This window comes from Nicrophorus vespilloides, unplaced genomic scaffold (genome assembly GCF_001412225.1).
Source record: "Nicrophorus vespilloides isolate i.1.1-1 unplaced genomic scaffold, Nicve_v1.0, whole genome shotgun sequence".
Lineage (NCBI taxonomy): Eukaryota > Metazoa > Arthropoda > Insecta > Coleoptera > Silphidae > Nicrophorus > Nicrophorus vespilloides.
The window spans coordinates 2,104-24,336 of NW_017095755.1; the positions used below are offsets into that span (position 1 = coordinate 2,104).

Consider the following 22,233-nt stretch of genomic DNA (forward strand, 5'->3'; position numbering starts at 1 on the left):
GCAGATTACAAGTGAACCACGAATGATACAAATATGAATCATAGCTCATTTTATAGCCTTTTTATCTAATTTTAATTAAGTTCTTTAATGATCATTGCTTAAGACGTGATTATAAAGTTGTTTAACTAAATGTAAATAAATTGCATAAAAAAATCTTGCACTTTGATAGCCAATTATTAGAAAACTACTGCATCTAACATAATTGTTAGATTGGAAATACTGGTATTAATGATTGCGTTAATGGATTTTGACAAATTACAACATGAAATGTGTGCGAGATTCGCTGCAAACATTGTTTCGCTGGACGTTCCAATTTTCCCTGTGCATTGTTGCTGATAACCATGGGAAGTCCTGAACCCTCGTTATAATCAAGTTGCCAACGTTTGTTCTAATAGTAGAGAGAGAAAAAAGAAATTGGGATGCGCACAAACGTTGTGGGGTGGACAGTTTGTGATTAGTTCTGTTTGTAATTCCGTTTCCAGCGAATTTGGCAAGGACAACGGACCAACTGGGACTGATGTCGTCGTCGTCGCTGACCTCAGAGCTGGACGGAAACCCACCTCTGTGGGTGACCCACAAGACCGGAGACATCCACGACGACATCTACATAAACAACGCCCGTCTCCTGATCACGCACTCCAATTTCCGGGCCAAGAATCTGAAGGGTTACGATCAGGTGAGTTTGTTGGGAGGAGAAAATTGGAGTTTACGTGCAGTTTAACAACGGTTACATTCTGTAGGTGTTGCATAAAATCGACGAAGTGCTCGTTCCGGTGATGTCACCGAAATCCGTGTCCAATCCCATTTACAATCCGACCGCCTGGGACTTCATCGAGCAGTTCGAGTCGTTGAATATAAACCCGTACAGAGTGAGGTATGATGATGATGTTACATAAATTTGTTGAATGAGATTGTATAATTGTTGTTGTTGTAGATCTTTCAGGCAACGCGTGCAACAGACTAAGAAGGAGGATATTTTCAATGCTGAAGGTGGAAACACCTTCTTCATCCCAGTCGATGAGGGCTTCAAGGTTTGTATCTTTTGGGTTGAAAACATCCCAACATTATTTGTCGCACGTTTCTCAGAACTCGCGCCCGGAATCCATCGACGCCAAAGTGATCGATGGCCACGTTATACCGAAACACGTCCTCTTCACCGCTCCAACCACCAAGGATATTTCATACGACACTCTGGCCAACGTCGATAACATGAAGGTCTACATCTCGTTCTCGGAGGAAACCCACGGGAAATCCTCAGCAAGTGCGTCTCTCTTTTTTCTTCTTTTCCTTCTTCTACCACATCCATTTCGAGCCTCATTAATCCCCGTTTCTCTCTTTACTCAGTCTACGTCAAGAGCCACAATCGCCTCGCCGACTCCGCTCACACCAAGGGAGTCGTGATGGCCGAGATCGTCAAGGCGAACATCCCTGTGAAGAACGGCGTCGTCCATCTCATCCACAAACCTCTAATGGTCGTCGATAATACCGTCAAACAATTCCTGGAGGTAAGTCCCCCGATCCACCATAAAATAAACACCAAAAGGAAAAAAAGCTTAAGGTCTAGGCGTTGAAATTAATCCACCCCATCCATAAATTATTACATTTTTTTTTAGTTACCTCAACTAACTAATAAACCAACAAGACCGAAAAAAAAACCGTAAAAAAATAAACTCTCCAAATATCTCTTAAATTACAAATTTAATTTTCTTCTGATTCTTCTCTTAACTTAAGGATTTTGTGGATTCAACTCGTATAAACGTAGGTGATGCCGCATCCATTGATATTAAAGAAAATTCTCACAGAAACCCCACCATTTATTATTATTATTACTACAGCTACAATTTATTTTTAATTTCCACTCATTTTTTTTATATCTGAAACCAAGAATTTGCAAGCACTGATTCAAGGTGCACCATTAAGTTTTTTTTTGTTTTGTTTAACGAATAATTTTTCATTCCATTCCGATTTGTCTTCTCTACTCAACCATTCTGGATATCCCCTGCGCAGTTTAAGGTAAAATTACACGCCCTCACACTGTCTGCTGTTGTCGTTGTTGTTAACACACGAAGCAAATAACCCCAACAAAATGTACATCCAACCAACCCCATCTCTTACACACTTTATTAATTACAATTAATCAACACCTAATTTCGATTAAAACAAAATATACTTAAGTAGTGCAAAGCGGAGATGTTTTTTTCTTTAGTTTTACACACGGAACAACCCAGAAGTTTGCATGCTTGCATGTTTTGTTCAACTACAATTATTACGATTAGTCCGTTCTTTATTTCACTTTGTTTTTCTTTTTTTTTTACAGCAGAATTTGGGTTAATCAATTCTCGCGCGTTCTTTCAAAATTGAAGAAACGCGAATTACAATTAATTGATTCATTGCATAATCCGCATGTTAAAACTAACGTTTGTATAACGCCATTAATATAACTTGCTGCTGCAACCATCATTGGAGTTTCGAAACTTGTTCTCAATTATATATGTACATAAGCATAGAAAATATAAATTATTCATACGTTTTCAGCGCATGATATTTTGCGGTTCAGATGGAAAGTTTCGTCTTTTTCTCTTTATTTTTTTTTGGCTTGATTCAATATTTCCACTGGGTGGATGAAAAAAGGGGAATGTTTCTGCTCGTTTTCAATGGAAAGGCATCTGGGAAATTATACTGCGATGCGGTTTTTCGCCCTGTGCTAATATTAAAATAGTTTTCGAAGCTCTTTTTTAATTGCGCAACTTTTCATTTGAATGTTAATGTATATTTTCTGATGGTAATAAAAATAAATAGGGAAACGTACTGAAAGAGCAGCAAACTTTATTAGTTTTTCATTAAATATTGACACTGAAAAAAAACGCAATGAAAGAGAAATAAACGTACTGAAGGAAAAAGATGAAATTTATTAATTTAATTAGCACACAAAAATAGAAACGAACTTTTTTATTAAAATGTTTAATTTGAATCTTAATGTACTTTTTCTATAAACAAAATTTATTAGATTTTTATTAGTGCAATTAATAATTTAAAATTATTACAATTTTTCATATAATTGAGTAAAGTTTTATGTAAATTGTATTGGAAATATTCTACAAACTTCATTACTTTTGTATTTGCACAAATTAATATAATATAATAAAATATTTAAATTATTGACTAAAAATTATTGATTTTGAAAATCTTCAGCAACATGTAAATTTTATTGGTTTATTTCTAAACAATTGTAATTTTGTAAAGAAATTGTAAATTCTAGAGAGAAAATCGAAAAATGTAATTGAGAAAACAACTATTTTTATATGAAATAAGAAATAAATTACAATTTCAATGCATCTGTAAAATTTTTGTAAAGATATGGTAAATTTTTTAAAGAAAATCAATAACTTTCATTGAAAATTAATGAAAATTTTAATTTATATAGAAAAGTCTTATTTTAGACAGAAAATATTGAATTTTGAAAAAGAAAAAATAGTTTTTCTTAATTTACATTTTCTATAAACAAAATTAATTAGATTTTTCTTAGTGCAATTAATAATTTAAAATTATTTCATTTTTCTTATAATTGAGTAAAGTTTTATGAAAATTGTATTGGAAATATTCTACAAACTTCATTACTTTTGTATTTGCATAAATTAATTTGTTATAGTTGCACAAATTGATATTATATAATAAAATATTTAAATTATTGACTAAAAATTATTACTTTTTAAAATCTTCAGAAACATAAAATTATATACATTTTATTGGTTTATTTCTAAACAATTGTGATTTTGTAAAGAAATTGTAATTTTGTAAAGATTTTGTAGAGAAAATCGAAAAGTTTAATTGAGAAAACAACGATTTTTATGTGAAATATGAAAAAAATACAAACTTCATTACTTTTGTATTTGCATAAAATAATTTGTTATATTTGCACAAATTGATATAATAATTAAATAATTGTTCTAAACAATTGTGATTTTGTAAAGAAATTGTAAATTCTAGAGAGAAAATCGAAAAGTTTAATTGAGAAAACAACGATTTTTATGTGAAATAAGAAATAAATCACAATTTTAATGCATTTGTGAAATTTTGTGAAGATATGGTAATTTTTTTTAAAGAAAATCAATAACTGTCATTGAAAATTATAATTTATAAAAAAAAGTCTAATTTTAGACAGAAAATATTAAATTTTGAAAAAGAAAAAATAGTTTTTCTTAATTTAAATAAAATTCTAACGTTTTGTGTATTAAATTTAAATTAAAATTTCTTTTAAAATGAACTAAATTTTGAATAGATTTATAAAAAAATATAATTTCGTAAAGAAAATATTAAAAATTAGTTAAATTTTTGAAAGGAAATAAGAAATTTTTAATTATTTTCTAAAGATTATTTTTTTTAAATATTGACTTATAATTGAGAACAAGTATTTTGATGACTCGTGATACTACGATTAATGTTTTCTATATAATTTCTTTTGTTTTTGTTTGTTTCTTTTTTTTTTTGTTTCTGTGTCATGTGTCCTGAGTAAAACGCGGCCTCCTAAAACCTAGAATATGTTGTGTGTTTCTTCTTTTCTTGGGGTGTCGCGGATTAAAGGAGAAGGAAGACGGACCGTTGAGTAAGTTCTGTCAGGAGATCGCGGATGCCGGGGACGTCGGTAAGGAATTCATGCGCACGATCGAGCGTTCCCACGACCTGACCCTGTTCGCTCCGAGCAACGCCGCCTGGGATGACGGAAACCTGAAGAGCCTCCTCAGGGACCCGGTGAAGATGCGCGAAATCCTCAACATGCATCTCGTCGTCGACAAGCGGCTCTACCTCGAGAACATTATCAAAGATCACAACAGACACGTATGGCTTTGTTTTCCAACTTTTTGGTTCATTCAATTTACAAATTTACAATTATTATTATTAACATCACTGGAGTTCGATTAGATTAGAAAATGTAAGGTGGATGAAAGGCCGGAACCGCAACGGAAGGTATTGTAAACCATACACACAAATCGTCTCATCTTTCCTTCCATCCTTTCTATCTCTTTCTCTCACATATCAACTAGAGAAGAAAAGCAGTTTTTTCTATTTCGTAAAGGAAAATTTAATCCTTTTTTTCAAATTGTATTCGGAATTGTCCACCTTACATGGAAATTAGCTCAATCCACACGCTGATTGCAAATTATTCACACACACACAGTCACGGAGAGGTGTTTGGGGAGAGTGCGTCTCGTTGTTTTTTGAGCTAGTTGTTTTTTTTATTCTGTCGACGTCTCGTTTCGTTTTCTCTTTATATTTGTTTTGCGTTAAGCGTTTTTATTTTGCCGTTGTGGGTGGTAGCACTAGGGTAGTATGTGCTCGAAAGAGATATTTATCTATTTAGGTTTATCAGGCTCCAACGCTCAACAAGAAAAAGAATCTGTACTTCAATGTGGCTTTCGCTGGGAACAACAAGACTCTCACCGTCGAAGGAGGTGGCGTCAACGCGACGGTCATCCAGTCCGATCTGGCAGCGACGAACGGTATCATCCACATCATCGATCGAGTTCTTGGCGTACCGTACTCCACCGTCCTGGACAAGCTGCGTACTGATCCCCTATTAAAGTAAGTACAATTAAACGTAATGGAGACGACCCGGCGGAAAAGGGTTTTGCACAATTTCATATTTTACGAGGGTCTCTGTCGTTATATAATGAAACTCGGTCCTCGTCATTTCCTTGGAATATTTGAGAACGTTTCAGCGGCGATAACAGCGTTTCCAGTATTACAGCTAAATGCATACACAAACACTTGGACGAGAGTCTTTAGACCCGTTCTAAACTGCAGACATTTCAACAGTAGGATGCACAATAATAGATGAAATCAGAGACAACACTTTCAGTAATTCTTATTTTCAAATTATATTCAGGACATTTAAGATTAATATCACTTTTTGTTCACAGTTTTCAGTCATATTCTGAATATCTTTGTAAACTACCGACATTTTAACACAATACATTTCCAAGAAGTTCTCTATTCATTTGAAATATAGCTGAAATCAGAAATTCTTGTCCTGTAATTAAACTTGATGTCAAGAACATTCATAAATTAGAAAAATTATTATCGTCCAATTAAACTTAATAATAAACAAATTGAATTGTCGATTTTGTATCTGTCGTTATAAATATATACGTAAGAGAGAAACGACGTGAATTTCTCGGCAACCCCTGAAGATAATTATATCATTGACCACTCGTATGAAAACTGAATATTTTGTCTTTCCAACAAGCCTACATACATTTTTGTGCTGTCATCGAGTCGCCTGCTATGAGCTGTAGAAATTGAAAAAAAAACACATACTTAACGTTTTATACGTAACAGAGAAACGACGGTTTTCTCGTTTTTTTTTCAGTGTTTTCGGGTTTTCGTGAATTTCTCGATAACCCCTGAAGCTAATTACATCATCGACCACTCGTATAAAAGCTGAAAATCTCACCTTTCCAACGCGCCTACAATCATCTTTGTGATGTCACCGACTCGTCTGATATGAGCCGTAGAAAGTTGTTTTTCGTATTTTTCTTCAGTTTTTATAGTTTTTCGTGAATTTCTCGACAACCCCTTAAGATAATTATATCATCGACCACTCATATGAAAGCTGAATATTTTGTCTTTCCAACAAGCCTACATACATATTTGTGCTGTCATCGAGTCACCTGCTACGATAAGTAGAAATTGAAAGAAAAAACACATACTTAACGTTTTATACGTAACAGAGAAACGACGGTTTTCTCGTTTTTTTTAGTGTTTTCGGGTTTTCGTGTATTTCTCGACAACCCCTTAAGCTAATTACATCATCGACCACTCGTATGAAAGCTGAAAATCTCACCTTTCCAACACGCTTACATATATCTTTGTGATGTCACCGACTCGTCTGATATGAGCCGTAGAATGTTGTTTTTCGTATTTTTCTTCAGTTTTTGCAGTTTTTCGTGAATTTTTCAACAACCCCTTAAGATAATTAGATCATCGACCACTCGTATGAAAACTGAATATTTTGTCTTTCCAACAAGCCTACATACATCTTAGTGCTGTTGTTGAGTCGCCTGCTATGAGCTGTAGAAATTGACAAAAAAAACACACACTTAACGTTTTATACGTAACAGAGAAACGACGGTTTTCTCGTTTTTTTTTCAGTGTTTTCGGGTTTTCGTGAATTTCTCGATAACCCCTGAAGCTAATTACATCATCGACCACTCGTATAAAATCTGAAAATCTCACCTTTCCAACGCGCCTACAATCATCTTTGTGATGTCACCGACTCGTCTGATATGAGCCGTAGAAAGTTGTTTTTCGTATTTTTCTTCAGTTTTTATAGTTTTTCGTGAATTTCTCGACAACCCCTTAAGATAATTATATCATCGACCACTCATATGAAAGCTGAATATTTTGTCTTTCTAACAAGCCTACATACATCTTTGTGCTGTCATCGAGTCGCCTACTATGATCAGTAGAATTTGAAAGAAAAAACACATACTTAACGTTTTATACGTAACAGAGAAACGACGGTTTTGTCGATTTTTGTTCAGTGTTTTCGGGTTTTCGTGTATTTTTCGACAACCCCTTAAGCTAATTACATCATCGACCACTCGTATGAAAGCTGAAAATCTCACCTTTCCAACGCGCCTATATACATCTTTGTGATGTCATAGACTCGTCTGATATAAGCTGTAGAATGTTGTTTTTCGTATTTTATTCAGTTTTTACAGTTTTTCGTAAATTTCTCGACAACCCCTTAAGATAATTATATCATCGACCACTCGTATGAAAGCTGAATATTTTGTCTTTCCAACAAGCCTACAAACATCTTAGTGCTTTTATCGAGTCGCCTGCTATAAGCTGTAGAAATTGACAAAAAAAAACACACACTTAACGTTTTATACGTAACAGAGAAACGACGGTTTTCTCGTTTTTTTTTTCGGGTTTTCGTGAATTTCTCGACAACCCCTTAAGATAATAACATAACTTTTCAGATTTTCAATCATCAAAAAGTTTTCTTCAGATGATTAATTTCTAAAATACTAATCTTTAATGTCATGAAAATTTTCCACTTGGAAAGATTGTTCATTCTCATTAATTTTTCTATATTTTTTTTTGTTGTTGTATTATAATGGATTCTGTCAATGTCAGTTCTTTCAGAATATTTGCGAGGATAACAGAGTATTACTGCTAAAAGCATCCCCCAACTCGCAAATTTCTTCCACACTCGAGATTTTCATTTAAATCACGGCGCAGCACAGAACAAAAAAAAAAGAGAACAAACAACACACAATGGCTCGTTTTGCTCTCCTCCTCCAACGCGTTATTAATAATAATAATAACAAACGCTAAGACCCTATCTTATATACAATTCTCGTTACTTTACGCTTTCAGTCAGACGTACATCTTGGGGAAACGCAGCGGATTCAACCAGCAATTAAACGACACGACTCGCAAGTTCACGTACTTCGTTCCGAGAGATAAAGCCTGGAAGGACGCCAGCATCGACCTTCCATCTGCCATCAAGAAGCTCTTCATGGAGGATTTCACCTATCACGTAGGGATTTTACCTAGTTTACGTTTTCACAAAAATATTAACTCTCTCCCTCTTTACTCTTTACAGGCGAATCAGATTCTGGAACGGCATCTGGTTATCTCCGACATTCCGTACACGATGGAGAGAATCAAGCAGCTGACGAACGATACGAACCTGTCCTATCCGCACAAGGAGGTCGAGTTGCCCACCCAAAGGGATTCACTCAGTCTTTTCGTCAAGGAGAATCGAGACCACTGTGAGTTTGCATCAATAACATCATTTATTTTCTCATTGTACAAAGATTCAAATCAAATTTTCCTTAGCTAATCCCGCCGCTAATTCAAGTAAGTTCAATGTGTGCAAAACCTATTTGTTTTTCTACGCTTCACACTCAAAGCAATATTAATTATTTCACATCAAACACGCTTCAAGACGAGCCATTATTATCATTAAAAACAAATATTTGCACATTTTGAACAAACACCAATTGCTGCAATCACATGAATTCTTACATAAAATGCAAGCTTTTTAAATTATACCATCATATTTTAAGTCAGTCACCAAATTCATTATTTTACATTGTCTGCGCTTTCAACAGTTTTTTTTTATATAATTTATAAATTCGCCTTTATTCCAGGAATGATGATGATGATGGAAGTAATGAAAGTTTCCATAAGAAATGAAAGGAATGTGATCTAATCATGATTATTCAATTTAAAAATTATGTAATTTAAAATTAATTCAATCAAATTTATATTTTTTTTTCAATGTGTGCAAACCTATTTGTTTTTTTCTACGCTTCACACTCAAAGCAATATTAATTATTTCACATCAAACACGCTTCAAGACGAGCAATTATTATCATTAAAAACAAATATTTGCACACTTTGAACAAACACTAATTGCTGCAATCACATGAATTCTTACATAAAATGCAAGCTTTTTAAATTATACCATCATATTTTAAGTATTTTTTTACGATTTTGAATGTATTTCTGACAAATTTGTATATTTCATTTTACTCATAGTCTGAAAGCAAAATAATTGATTTGTTGTTTATAGATATGTTTAATTAATTGTAAATATGAAAATTTAAATTGATAATTTTCATGGTAAAACGTGAATTCGCATAATTAGATCTGTGTAATCACACCGCAATAACGCGAATGCTCCACTAATTAATACAAATTAAACCGAAATTCAATCGAAATAATACAATTCTTAATTACTAGTTATGGAATTTTCTGTTTTTTCTGCGCTTTCAACAGTTTTTTTTATATAATTTATAAATTCGCCTTTATTCCAGGAATGATGATGATGATGGAAGTAATGAAAGTTTCAAGACGAGCAATTATTATCATTAAAAACAAATATTTGCACACTTTGAACAAACACTAATTGCATTCTCTTAATTGCTGCAATCACATGAATTCTTACATAAAATGCAAGCTTTTTAAATTATACCATCATATTTTAAGTATTTTTTTACGATTTTGAATGTATTTCTGACAAATTTGTATATTTCATTTTACTCATAGTCTGAAAGCAAAATAATTGATTTGTTGTTTATAGATATGTTTAATTAATTGTAAATATGAAAATTTAAATTGATAATTTTCATGGTAAAACGTGAATTCGCATAATTAGATCTGATTACACCGCAATAACGCGAATGCTCCACTAATTAAAACAAATTAAACCGAAATTCAATCGAAATAATACAATTCTTAATTACTAGTTATGGAATTTTCTGTTTTGTGTGTTGGAATTTATGAACAAATAAAAGTAGATAGTTTTGAAGGAAATTTTCATAATTGCTAGTGCTAGTGAGTTTTAAACAGGTGTTAAAGATCTGCGCGACGGAAATGTGTAGAAAGAAACGAAACAAAAATAAGTAAATAACAAACAGTGAGAGAGAGAGTACACGTTCTGCAGAGACGCTGAAAGCTTCCCATCTTAATCTCTTAACGAGTCTCAGAGCTTGGCGCGACTTGGCTATAAGATCAACGGAACCAATTAAAGGATACGACGCAGTCTTCTACAGCGAACAGAAAAGAGATTTGCGAAGAGAAGAGACGAAAAAAAGGGGGAAGAAACTAATAAAAAGCGGAGATGTCGAGACCCTGAATAATAATAAATAAATGGAAAAGGGTGTTTGTTCCCCGTTTTAATTGAAAATGCAAATTGGCCGCTATCAAAATAATTCCGGTTGGTTGTCCTGAGGCTGCTGCTTCCACTCTTCTCTCTTTGCGGCAAATCTACTGCAAGGATTACAAGCAAAAGCCTTTAAAACTTCACTAAAATTACGTGCGGAGCGGAGCGGCTGGCGCGCATCTAATCCCAATAATTTGTTTGTCGTCTAATTATATCTATATATGTGTGTGTGTGAGAGCAAAAGGGAGATTGAGGTGTGTTTGAGAGTGAGTGTAAGAGAGGAAAGGAAGATCGGAGACGTGAGCAGCCACCGCCAACGCCGATATAATTACATTTCAGAATTTAACCCTTCAATTAGCAATAAGAAACCTTATCCCGTTTTATGTACGCGCGCGCCATCTAAATTAAAGCGCGCCAAACTTCAGGAACCTCAATTACGCGTTCAGTCACCAAATTCATTATTTTACATTGTCTGCGCTTTCAACAGTTTTTTTTTTATAATTTATAAATTCGCCTTTATTCCAGGAATGATGGTGATGATGGAAGTAATGAAAGTTTGCATAAGGAATGAAAGGAATGTGATCTAATCATGATTATTCAATTTAAAAATTATGTAATTTAAAATTAATTCAATCAAATTTCTAAATTTAGTGGAAATCATATTTTTTGTTTTATTTCTACAAATTATTAAAGAAAAATTACATTAAAGTTATGTTTGTTAATATTAATAATGAAATTTTAGCTAATTTTCAAAACATTATGTTTTTCACATTATGTGCGTAATGAAACATAAATTTTTGTCAAAAATGCGCAAAACTTGTTGTTTCCATAAGGAATGGATGGAATCTGATCTAATCATGATTATTTAATTTAAAAAAAGTAGAAAATTATTACAAATTAATTCAATCAAATTTATAAATTTAGTGGAAACTCATTTTTTGTTTTATTTCTACAAATTATTAAAGAAAAATTACATTAAAGTTATGTTTGTTAATATTAATAATGAAATTTTAGCTAATTTTCAAAACATTATGTTTTTCACATTATGTGCGTAATGAAACATAAATATTTGTCAAAAATTGCGCAAAACTTGTTGTTTCCATGGAAATCTAGTGATACCCAAAAAATAGTTGGTACACCTGTCACATAACTGTAACCAACTACATAATATTTGAATACATTGACATTCTTTTGGAACTACTCGTACAAAGTTAAAATTGTATATGAATTAACGTGAACTTATATACAATTTTGCACAAGCGAAGTTTTCTGTGTCAACGGTATGGCGAATATATCCGCCGATTGTCCGGGAAGTTTTACAAAGTAGAAAATTATGTAATTTAATAGAATTTACAAATTAATTCAATCAAATTTATAAATTTAGTGGAAATCATATTTTTTGTTTTATTTCTACAAATTATTAAAGAAAAATTACATTAAAGTTATTTTTCTTAATATTAATAATGAAATTTTAGCTAATTTTCAAAATATTATGTTTTTCACATTATGTGCGTAATGAAACATAAATATTTGTCTAAAATGCGCAAAACTTGTTGTTTCCATGGAAATCTAGTGATACCCAAAAAATAGTTGGTACACCTGTCACATAACTGTCACCAACTACATAATATTTTGGAACTACTCGTACAAAGTTAAAGTTGTATAAGAATTAACGTGAACTTGTATACAATTTTGCATAACCGAAGTTTTCTGTGTCAAGGATATGGCGAATATATCCGCCGATCGTCCACGAAGGTTTACAAATAATTAATTGGTTTGTTTGTTCTCCGCAGCTTTCGTGATCTACTGGAAGGGTGAAGAGATCCCGGTCTTCAGACCTAACGTCGAATGCACCAACGGCGTCATCCACGTCATCGACCGACCGTTCCTCAAGGATGGAGACATCAGGGTGTCCAAGGCCAGCAACCTCCAATTCGCCCCTCACCTGATCATGCTTCTGATCGCCAAATTCCTCTTACTATAATTAACTTCTCGCTAAACTCGAGAACGTCTTTATTTCTTAATGCAAATTCTACCAAAACGGCGAAATCACCAAATCCACAACCACAAAACACAACCCCCAAAAACAGAATTATCCATAACAACAAAAGAAGATTACAACAACAACAATTTTTTTCTGTCGCAAAGATTTTGGTGATTATTTACGAGTGTAAATAACAAGCAGACAAGTCTCGTTTTAAGTTAAACTTAGTTCTCCTTTTTATATTTTTTTTTCTGTGTATTTCCGTTGTACATATTATATAGTAAACAGTTCCGGTTTCCGAGCCGGGATCGCAACCCAAGAAGTTAAGTTCTAGTAATTAGTTCTAAGTTCGCACCTTCGCGATTTTTGCCACCTTCAATTACAACATACGACATTCCACGTTTAGTATAATAAAATCCACCCTTAAACCCACCCCCCGTGTACACTTTAGTTAGTGAAACGTTTTGTGAGCTTCGCGTAAGCAAAAGAAATTAGCAGATTTGAACGAAAATCTGAAGCATTTCATCGTCGTTTCCGTGCATATCAAAAGTATATTTTCATCGCTTTTCACTTCAAAATTCACGGCACGGATTCTCCGCTTTAAAGAATTGAGCCGATTTCAAAATGTGAAACTTAAAGCTTTTTTCTCCCTTCTCCCTAAAACGACTGAAGAAAAGTTCTATTTATTTTTTCTAAAAAAATAAGAAATTTTAGTATCTTTATATTCTTCTATTCCGCATTTCCTTTCCCCTATAAATTCGCGCTCTATCGCAAAGTGCGCATTTTCATTTTAGTTTTCTGTACGGTTCTGTAAATATTCTATATAATTAATTAACAACTTTGATTGCATTTAGTGTTTTTTTTTTTTTGGTGCAATTGGGTAAAAATATATTTTCTCGAGAAGTTTATGAACAAAAAAGAAAGATTAACAAAATAATTAATTAATTGGAGAGTTATAATATTAAATGTTAGGTAAATTTTTTGAATATATTTAAAAGAGAGAAACACGGAGAAATTTTATTGAGGTTTTTTGCTTATATCTATGATGAATCTAAATAAAATACTAAATTAATTAAATATTAATTAAGAAATACGTCTAGGCTTTCGTTCTTAGGCACTGAAATGCTTCACATTTATAGAAACGAAAGATTCATTTCTTATTTTTTCGTTTAATTTAATATTTGAAAGTGTGTGTGTGAAACTTTCGAAAAACCAAAGAGGAATTAGAAAGAAGACACAGCGCTAAATATTTGTCGAAACTTCAGCGGATCGAAGATTTCGTAGGAAATAATTGAACGACGTTACTATATACTATAAATGTTTTAAGGGCTTATATAACTACTACTACTACTACTATTACTAATGAATACTCTCTATAAACTAAATAAACACAATATTATATCCATTAATTAATCGATAAATCGAGAAAAAAAAGAGAAAATTAGTCAATAATAACAAAAAAAAAAATTAAATAATAATTACGATGAATTAAAAAAAATGAGTAAATAATAGATCGTATCCCGAAAAGTAATTTAAGTGTGTAAAAGAGGTTTAAGTAAATTAAAAAAAATATATATATAAAAAGTAAAAATATATATATATATTGCACTGCCATTCGTAAATCTAAAAGAATATTTCGAAGATCTAATCTATCTAGTTTGTAATATGTTTGTTAATTTCTTTTGTGAAAATCTTAATTTCAATTATGTGGAAGGAAAAATTATTGGATTTGATTAAATGAGAAGGAAAAATCTCTGCAATTGCATTTAGTAACGAATTTATGGATAATGAAAATGTGAACGATTCTGTTTAATTAATTTATTTTGTTTCTATCTTTTCCTTCGTATTTATTCATCGTTATTGATGTATTTTGTATTTGTTTCACTTCTTTTATCTTTGTATTATTATTAATAATTATGTTTTTTTTTTGTCGAAACGTATTTCTTGAATAAAGCGTTCAGTGCTCTGAGTAATCAATTTTACATTTCTTGTCCCAATCCGTAATTTTTTTTAAAGTTTTAAATGATAAAATTCGTCTAAAATTTTCATTTTTGTTGGTAATTACAGTTTTTTTTATACTTAAGAAGAAATTGATGCGTTTTAATGATTTCAAATTAAGTATTTATCTTTTCTAGCTAAGATGAACTTTATTAGATCACAAAAGACTTTAATTTAATCGGAATTTGGATAAAATTGTGTCCAAACCATTAAAGTTATTTAGTTTTAAAATAATGGCAAATTTTCTTAATAAATTTGATTTATTTTGTTTAGTAATTTAGTAATTTACGTCTATTTTGTGCAGTCATCAAATCAGTAATTCTGACGTTTGTGATGTAATTTTGTAAATTTTTTTTGATCGGTGTCAAAAGTGTTTTTGTGTTTCAATAATGATTAAATTCAAATTCGGCGTTTTGCTGTGCATTCCCGAAATGCCGAAGGCTTCTGAGAAAAAGGGAAAGTCGAAGAGGAACAAATCGAAAAGGTAACAACTTGAATATTGATGAGAGTGATGTAATAACGTGGAAAAGGGAAAAATCGAAGGATTCTAAAAGGAGCAAATCGAAGGATTCGAAGAGGAGCAAATCCAAGGATTCGAAGAAAACCAAAGCTTCTTCGGTGGAAGTGCAGAAACCCGAGTATCTGTACGAAGTTGATAAACCTTTAGGGTTTATTCACATCGATTACAATTTGCTGCCGAATATGAGTTACAGCGTGGACGTGGTTTACTGGGAAACTGTTTACAAAGTAAATAATTAAATGAACAGAACTGAATTAGTTTTTTCTTGCTAATCCCTATAAGATGTTTCTTTGCTAACAAAAGATTTTTACTGCTGATGAGAGCGTCGCTTTTACAAGCTGCAAACGGGACGGCGCGATCTGGATTGGGGTCGTCGTTGAGCACAGAGTTGAGGATTTGGAGCAGGACGAACTGCTGCAGCTGCAGAAGCACGTGATCCAGTGTACGGCTTCACCCAGCAAGAATAAAGTGGGCCAGAGGTGAGCGAAATGAATTAATTGTAATAACTTTGATCGATTTGCGTGTAATTTCAGTGCGAGATCGGAGAAAACCAAAGCGTTTTACGTGAGAGCGAACGAGATGGAAACGAAGGGTTTCCTTGAAGCCTTCGATCAGGATCCGAACGTCGAGGAAATTGCTCCGATTTCAAGGAAAACAATTTGCTCAGGTGTTAATTGACGTTTTCTAAAATTTGCGTAATAAATAAATTGGATTTTCAAAGATAAACTGATTTTTGAACGGATGCTCCGGATATTGGAGACGGGTGATTACAGCTTCAAAGAGTTTACACCGAACACGTTGGAATCTTTGCCGGAGGATTTCTGTCCCGAAGAAGTTATTCAATTAGTCGAATTACCTAAAGAAGAGAAGAGGGATAAGAAAGGGAAAAAGGGTAAGAAAGGTAAAAAGGAGAGGAAGAAAAGTAAGAAATCTAAGAAGGAGAAGAAAAAGGTTAATTTGAAGATGTCGTTGTCTGGCGAATCTTTCTTCACTGATTCCAATTTGTGCGTGCACGGAACGAAAGAAACGATGGATAAGATACAGAAGATGTACGTGCTTACTAGGGTGAAGGATTTGATGACCGTTGAGGCTCAGGCCGAGATGAATCCTTTGGTTATTAAATTGAAGATGGTCAAGAATTTGCCTGTGGAGATCCTTCAAAAAGAAGGGTTAATAGAATAATACTTATGCAATCTAGACACAAATCTAATTGTTAACTTTTTTTTAGATTCACTTCTTTGTATTTGCAGTATAATGTACCTAACATTGCAAGAGCCACGACCTTGGAGAAGGAAATAGTTAAAGACATAAGGATACTGGACGCTCACGTTTACTTCAATTTGGATGCGCATGTTCTTATTGAATTCTTGCAAACCAGGAGGTTTTGCGTTGAAGTAAATATTGATTTAATCAATTTATTTTATTTATTTGAATAAATGTTAATTATTGTTTTTTAATAGCTTGTAGGGACTAGGATGAAACCGGAAATTGAGCCTTCGCTTTTCCATCCTGACTGCAAGTTTTCTTACAAGAAGTTCGTCGATGAGGATGAAACGGTTGTAGTTTTGGGCACCGCCTGTTTTGATTTATCCCAATTGCTGGATCACATCCAGATGTTGAAGCTCGTCGAAGCGTTCCGATCACCGGACAATCTGCAGGCAATGGACGTGGACCGACTTTATCGCAACTTCGACTATCCAATAGGTCCCACACTGAACAAGATCCATCTCGACCCAACGACGAACTTCAAAGGATACACGCCGCTTAAGGACACCGACTTGTTGACGCACGGAACCTCTTTGAAGATTGAAGTCTTCCTCGGCGCTCCCTTGTATGGAATCAGTCAGATGCTCGCGACACCCGAATTCTTCAGACGATTGCTTCTGATCGTGTACAAAGAAGAAGTTGCGGTCGTCCTTCTCAACGAGATTCTAAGCCAAAACCAGGATTTGACTCAGGAGGTGATCGTGTGCAATTACATGCAGATACAGGATGGCAACAATTTGGATACGACTTCGGAACTGGTGACTGGTTTCATGATAGATAACGGTAATTCTTACCTGTTCTTCATCGAAGCTTCGATGAAGAATTATTGCCTCGAGATGATCTGGATGCAGATCAAGGTTTTGAACGAGTCCGCTTGCAAGATGTTGTACAGCACGAATTACGTGTACAGTAGGAGAATCTACGAGAAATTTCTGTCGATCGGAGGTTTGTTTACTATAGCTCTGAAGATTCCGCTTCAGGAGATCTTCAGGATCAAGGATATTTACTTGGAGGGAAATCTACCTAAGCCGTGTTTTAAGGTAAGAAAAAATTAAATAAATAATTTTCTAAGAGAATTAATATTTTATATTGTAGGCTTTGATGAAGCTGCAGATGTTGCTGAAGACGCCGACTATGAGAGAGATCAATCAGTACTGTTTGTTTCCCACAGCCAACGAGTTGATTAGTTTGAACGTGGAATTCGGGGTGCCGGTTAAAATTAAGACGTTGCAGTGATTTATTTTTAGTTTCTGTTTATTGATTTGTGTGAAATAAATGTGTTTAAATAATTGGATTTAAACGCGGTTCTCTTCGATCCAGTCGAGGAAGTGGTAGATGCTCGTGTAGACGTCTGGGTCTCCAACGGCGCACATGGTTCCCCAGGAGGCGATTCCTACCAGAGAGCCGTCTTTGGCGACCAACGGTGCACCGGCGTCTCCTTGGCAGAGACCCTCACCGGATTTGGTCAAGGTGCAGATTTGGTTGAAGAAGACTTGGAAGGATTGCCTGTTGTTGCACTTCTGGTAGTCCATGGTCTTCAGGTCGATGTAACGGAGATCGTCGACGATGTTGCCTGGGTACTCGGTGGAACCCCAGCCGGTCAAGGTGACGTCCTCGTTGCTACCAGTGGTGGCAGTTGGAAGTTTCACAGGTTGAGCGAGCTCGTTGAAGGTGATCGGAGTGGCCAACTTCAATAAAGCGATGTCGTATTGAAGAGAAGCGGCGAATCTTCCGTGGGCAACGACAGTCTTGACTTCATGGACTTCACCGCCGGTGGTGATCCTGTTCATGCCGGTGATGACCCTCATGGTGGTCGGGAAGCTCCTGCAAATTCCATTTCAAAATTAAAAACCTTTCAAGCGATCATCATTAGTTTGTTACGTGAGGACGCAGTTGGCTACGGTGATGACGGTGTATTCATCGAGGATGGTCGCGCTGCAGTAGTGGTAACCGTCGAATTGCATGGAAGCGGAGAACGGGAATTGTCCTGGTGCGGCAACATCTCCACCCATGATGCGGCCAACTTTGGCTGGCAAAGCTACAAAACCAGATCAATCATCATCATCATCATCAATTTTTTCTATATCTTAAGACTTACCCATAGCAGCGGCAAGGCTGCACAACACTACAAAAGCTACTTTACCCATGATTATCGTTTTGGTAACTGTACTGCATCTGTGATACGCTTCCCTTTTTATATTGGAAAAATGCCTGTAGATAACTAATCTCCATGCACTTGAATCCAATTCTTTTTTTATATAATACTCGAGAGGTTTATATAAATAATAGATTTGTATCTTTTTTCACCCAAAATATTGAAATGCATAACAAACAAAGTATTATATAACAACAACAACACAAATATCTCATAAAAATATGTTTTTACTCGTTTCTCTCTTCGTTATAATTCAAATCAAAATTACACAATTTGAATGTAAAAACAAATATTTTCTTTATCTATTACAAATCTAATTCATTCACTTATTTGCTAAATTTTAGAATTTTAATGAACATTACATAATTGTATGTTATCAAATAAAAATCTGTTAAATATTTATTTCCCAAATTGAAAAAAATCCTAATTCCAATACAATCTACAAAAAAGATAATTTTGAATCTTTTACAAATCTAAATATGTAATGAAAATACTTATTGGAATTATTATCAATCTAAACATATTCCATAACCTTTTCAAACTTTGTTTTTTTCTGTTATTTGCTAAATTTTAGAATTTTAAAGAACATTACATAATTGTATTTTATCAAATAAAAATCTGTTAAAAATTTACGAATATTTATTTCCCAAACAACAAAAATTCCTAATTCCAATACAATCTATAAAAAAGATAATTTTGAATCTTTTACAAATCTAAATATGTAATGAAAATACTTATTGGAATTATTATCAATCTAAACATATTCCATAACCTTTTCTAATTTTTTTTTTACACTTTTACAACTTTTTAGTTTTAACTAATATTTTATAATTTTTGAAAGAAATTTGTATAAAAATTGATATTTCATATAATTTCCTCGTTAATTTGCATCCAATACTTTTTGTATCTTTCACAAATCTAATGATAACTATTTTTCAAAATTTTATTTACATATTCAGTTAACATTTGCAGTTTTAACTAATATATAAAATTTTTAAATCATGTAATTAAAAAATACTTTTTGGGACTTTTAAACTTCACAAGGTTGTCAAAATTTTCTTTACACTTCTACTAAACATTACAGAATTTACACAAGCAAGATTTGTAAAAATTAGTACAAATATGTTTATACACAAATAATGCAATCATTATTTATATCATTTGTCAACATTTCTAATAAAACAAGTACAGTTTTAACTAATATTTTATAATTTTTGAAAGAAATTTGTAGAGAAAACAATTTTTCATACAATTTCCTCGTTAATTTGCATCCAATACTTTTTGTATCTTTCACAAATCTAATGATAACTATTTTTCAAAATTTTATTTACATATTCAGTTAACATTTGCAGTTTCAACTAATATATAAAATTTTTAAATCATGTAATTAAAAAATACTTTTTGGGACTTTTAAAAATCATAAGTTTGTCAAAAAAAATTTACACTTCTACTAAACATTATAGAATTTACACAAGCAAGATTTGTAAAAATTAGTACAAATATGTTTATACACAAATAATACAATCATTATTTTACATCATTTGTCAACATTTCAAAGAAAAACAAGTACATTTTTAAAAATAAATTAACAACTTGCATACTTAAATATTTAGATTATTCTCAACTGCATCGTTATTGTTAAATTTATTTATTAATTTAACATAAAAGAATGATGAAACTTTTCAAATCTATTTGTAAGTAAATGTATAAATTACTAAAATATTAGGAATTTTTGAAATTTCAATGGCATTGTTTGCAACAATAGACAATTCTATATGATTTCTAATAATAATGATTTTTTTTTTATCAAATCTAGACTTTCTTTAAAAACTCAACCTTCGACACTTTTTATCACTAAATAATCCATTAATAAAGCGATTAACTTATCGCAATAATTTACATATCTATTAATAAACAATAGCACAAAATTATTCTAATTATAAAAATATACAATTTTTTAAATTAAAAACAGAAAAACATTAAATAAAATTCTTGAAATATTTAGTTAATTTCTTCATATTTCTTTAAATTGATTATATAATTTGATAATTATGATAATTTGAGTAGATAGAGTAGTAGGATTTTGGTTGGAAGTGAAAGAATAAGTTTAATTGTTAGAATTTTATTTGTTTGTAAATTAGACACGGTTAGTTTCGATCCAGTCGAGGAAGTGGTAGATGCTGGTGTAGACGTCTGGGTCTCCCACAGCGCACATGGTTCCCCATGAGGCGATTCCGACCAAGGTACCATCTGGGCTGGTCAACGGAGCTCCGGCATCTCCTGAACAGAGACCCTCTCCGGCTTTGGTCAAGGTGCAGATCTGGTTGAAGAAGACTTGGAAGGATTGCCTGTTGTTGCACTTCTCGTAGTCCATGGTCTTCAGGTCGATGTAACGGAGATCGTCGACGACGTTTCCTGGGTACACGGTGGATCCCCAACCGCTCATGGTAACATCGGCGTTACTACCAGTGGTCCCAGTTGGAAGTTTCACAGGTTGAGCGAGCTCGTTGAAGGTGATTGGAGTGACCAACTTCAATAAAGCGATGTCGTATTGAAGAGAAGCGGCGAATCTTCCGTGGGTGAGCACTGTCCTGATGTTGTGGACTTCACCACCGGCGGAGATCTTGTTCAAACCGGTGACGACCTTCAATCGAGTTGGGTAGTTGCTGAAATTTAAGACATTGAAGATCTTCGTGACAATCATTGAAATCTTTAGATTATTACGGGAGAACGCAGTTGGCTACGGTGATGACGGTGTATTCATCGAGGATGGTAACACCGCAATAATGGTGACCATCGAATTGCAGAGAAGCGGCGAACGGGAATTGTCCGACTTCAGCGATTTCTCCACCCATGACTCTGCCAAGTTTAGGTGGCATAGCTACAACATTCAATCGATTACCATCAAAATCAACATCCACATCTTAAGACTTACCCATGGCAGCGGCGAGGCTGCACAACACAACAAAAGCTACTTTACTCATGATTCCTATTTAATGATCAGACAACTGTGTAGCTCACCTCTAATTTAGTACTGGTTTTTATATAAAACTTTTCCGCGTAGATAACGACTAATCTTCTTTTTTTTTTTGGCACTTCAATTCTACTCATTTAATTTTAAATTTTTCGAGTGGTTCGGATATGCGTTTTGTTTTTGTTTTCAAAAACAGTTCCGAAAACAAAATATTGATGCGAATAAGACACAAGCTCCTAAGTCCGATAAAGGAAACGAAATTACTTTTTATTATCTCTCTCTCTCGTATGTGCGAGAAGCTAATTGAATTTAGTCTAGATCATGATTATGATTGAGTTATCATTGTTATTTATATTTTTGATTCTTTTATAAACTTCATAAAGATTTATGGACACAGATTATTACATTTTGCAGTTACATAAACTCGATGTTACTTTTTTTAAACATTCGTTAAGAAAACTTCTACTACAGGTAATTAATTCTAATAATCAACATTTTTATTTGCTAATTAATAAATTTACTGTTCGAAGTGTGCAAGTTGATAAAATAAAAAGTTGTTAATTTACTCTTAAAAATGTACTTATTTTTCTTAGAAATGTTGACAAATGATGTAAAATAATGATTGTATTATTTGTGTATAAACATATTTGTACTA

General features: G+C 33.2%; 4 protein-coding genes across 8 annotated transcripts; 2 read left to right on the forward strand and 2 right to left on the reverse strand.

The window, feature by feature from the left end:
• Window positions 1-482: 482 nt before the first annotated feature.
• LOC108562432 (fasciclin-1) lies at window positions 483-13,098 on the forward strand (the record flags this gene model as incomplete). 5 transcript variants are annotated; one of them, XM_017920767.1, is given in 11 exon segments in its annotated part: window positions 483-676; window positions 741-874; window positions 935-1,031; window positions 1,087-1,261; window positions 1,345-1,505; window positions 2,008-2,013; window positions 4,582-4,836; window positions 5,360-5,580; window positions 8,386-8,548; window positions 8,615-8,783; window positions 12,475-13,098. In XM_017920767.1, coding segments are annotated over 11 exon segments (1,766 nt in total), but the record flags the coding sequence as incomplete, so codon positions are not given.
• A 1,954-nt stretch (window positions 13,099-15,052) lies between these two features.
• Window positions 15,053-17,708, forward strand: LOC108562384. Its single transcript, XM_017920697.1, has 8 exons — window positions 15,053-15,147; window positions 15,194-15,410; window positions 15,487-15,662; window positions 15,717-15,850; window positions 15,905-16,352; window positions 16,412-16,577; window positions 16,644-17,489; window positions 17,545-17,708. The coding sequence occupies exons 1-8, from the start codon at window positions 15,053-15,055 to the stop codon at window positions 17,683-17,685; spliced, it is 2,223 nt and encodes a 740-aa protein (XP_017776186.1). The 3' UTR covers window positions 17,686-17,708.
• On the reverse strand, window positions 17,686-18,633 carry LOC108562392 (chymotrypsin-1-like). Its single transcript, XM_017920709.1, has 3 exons — window positions 18,548-18,633; window positions 18,331-18,487; window positions 17,686-18,273 (listed from the first exon to the last, which is right to left on the reverse strand). Exons 1-3 carry the CDS (start codon window positions 18,594-18,596, stop codon window positions 17,745-17,747), a joined length of 735 nt encoding a protein of 244 aa, XP_017776198.1. The 5' UTR covers window positions 18,597-18,633; the 3' UTR covers window positions 17,686-17,744.
• Window positions 18,634-20,710: 2,077 nt separating this feature from the next.
• Window positions 20,711-21,633, reverse strand: LOC108562412 (chymotrypsin-1-like). The gene is made up of 3 exons (XM_017920732.1): window positions 21,540-21,633; window positions 21,329-21,485; window positions 20,711-21,270 (listed from the first exon to the last, which is right to left on the reverse strand). Exons 1-3 carry the CDS (start codon window positions 21,586-21,588, stop codon window positions 20,742-20,744), a joined length of 735 nt encoding a protein of 244 aa, XP_017776221.1. The 5' UTR covers window positions 21,589-21,633; the 3' UTR covers window positions 20,711-20,741.
• Window positions 21,634-22,233: the final 600 nt, after the last annotated feature.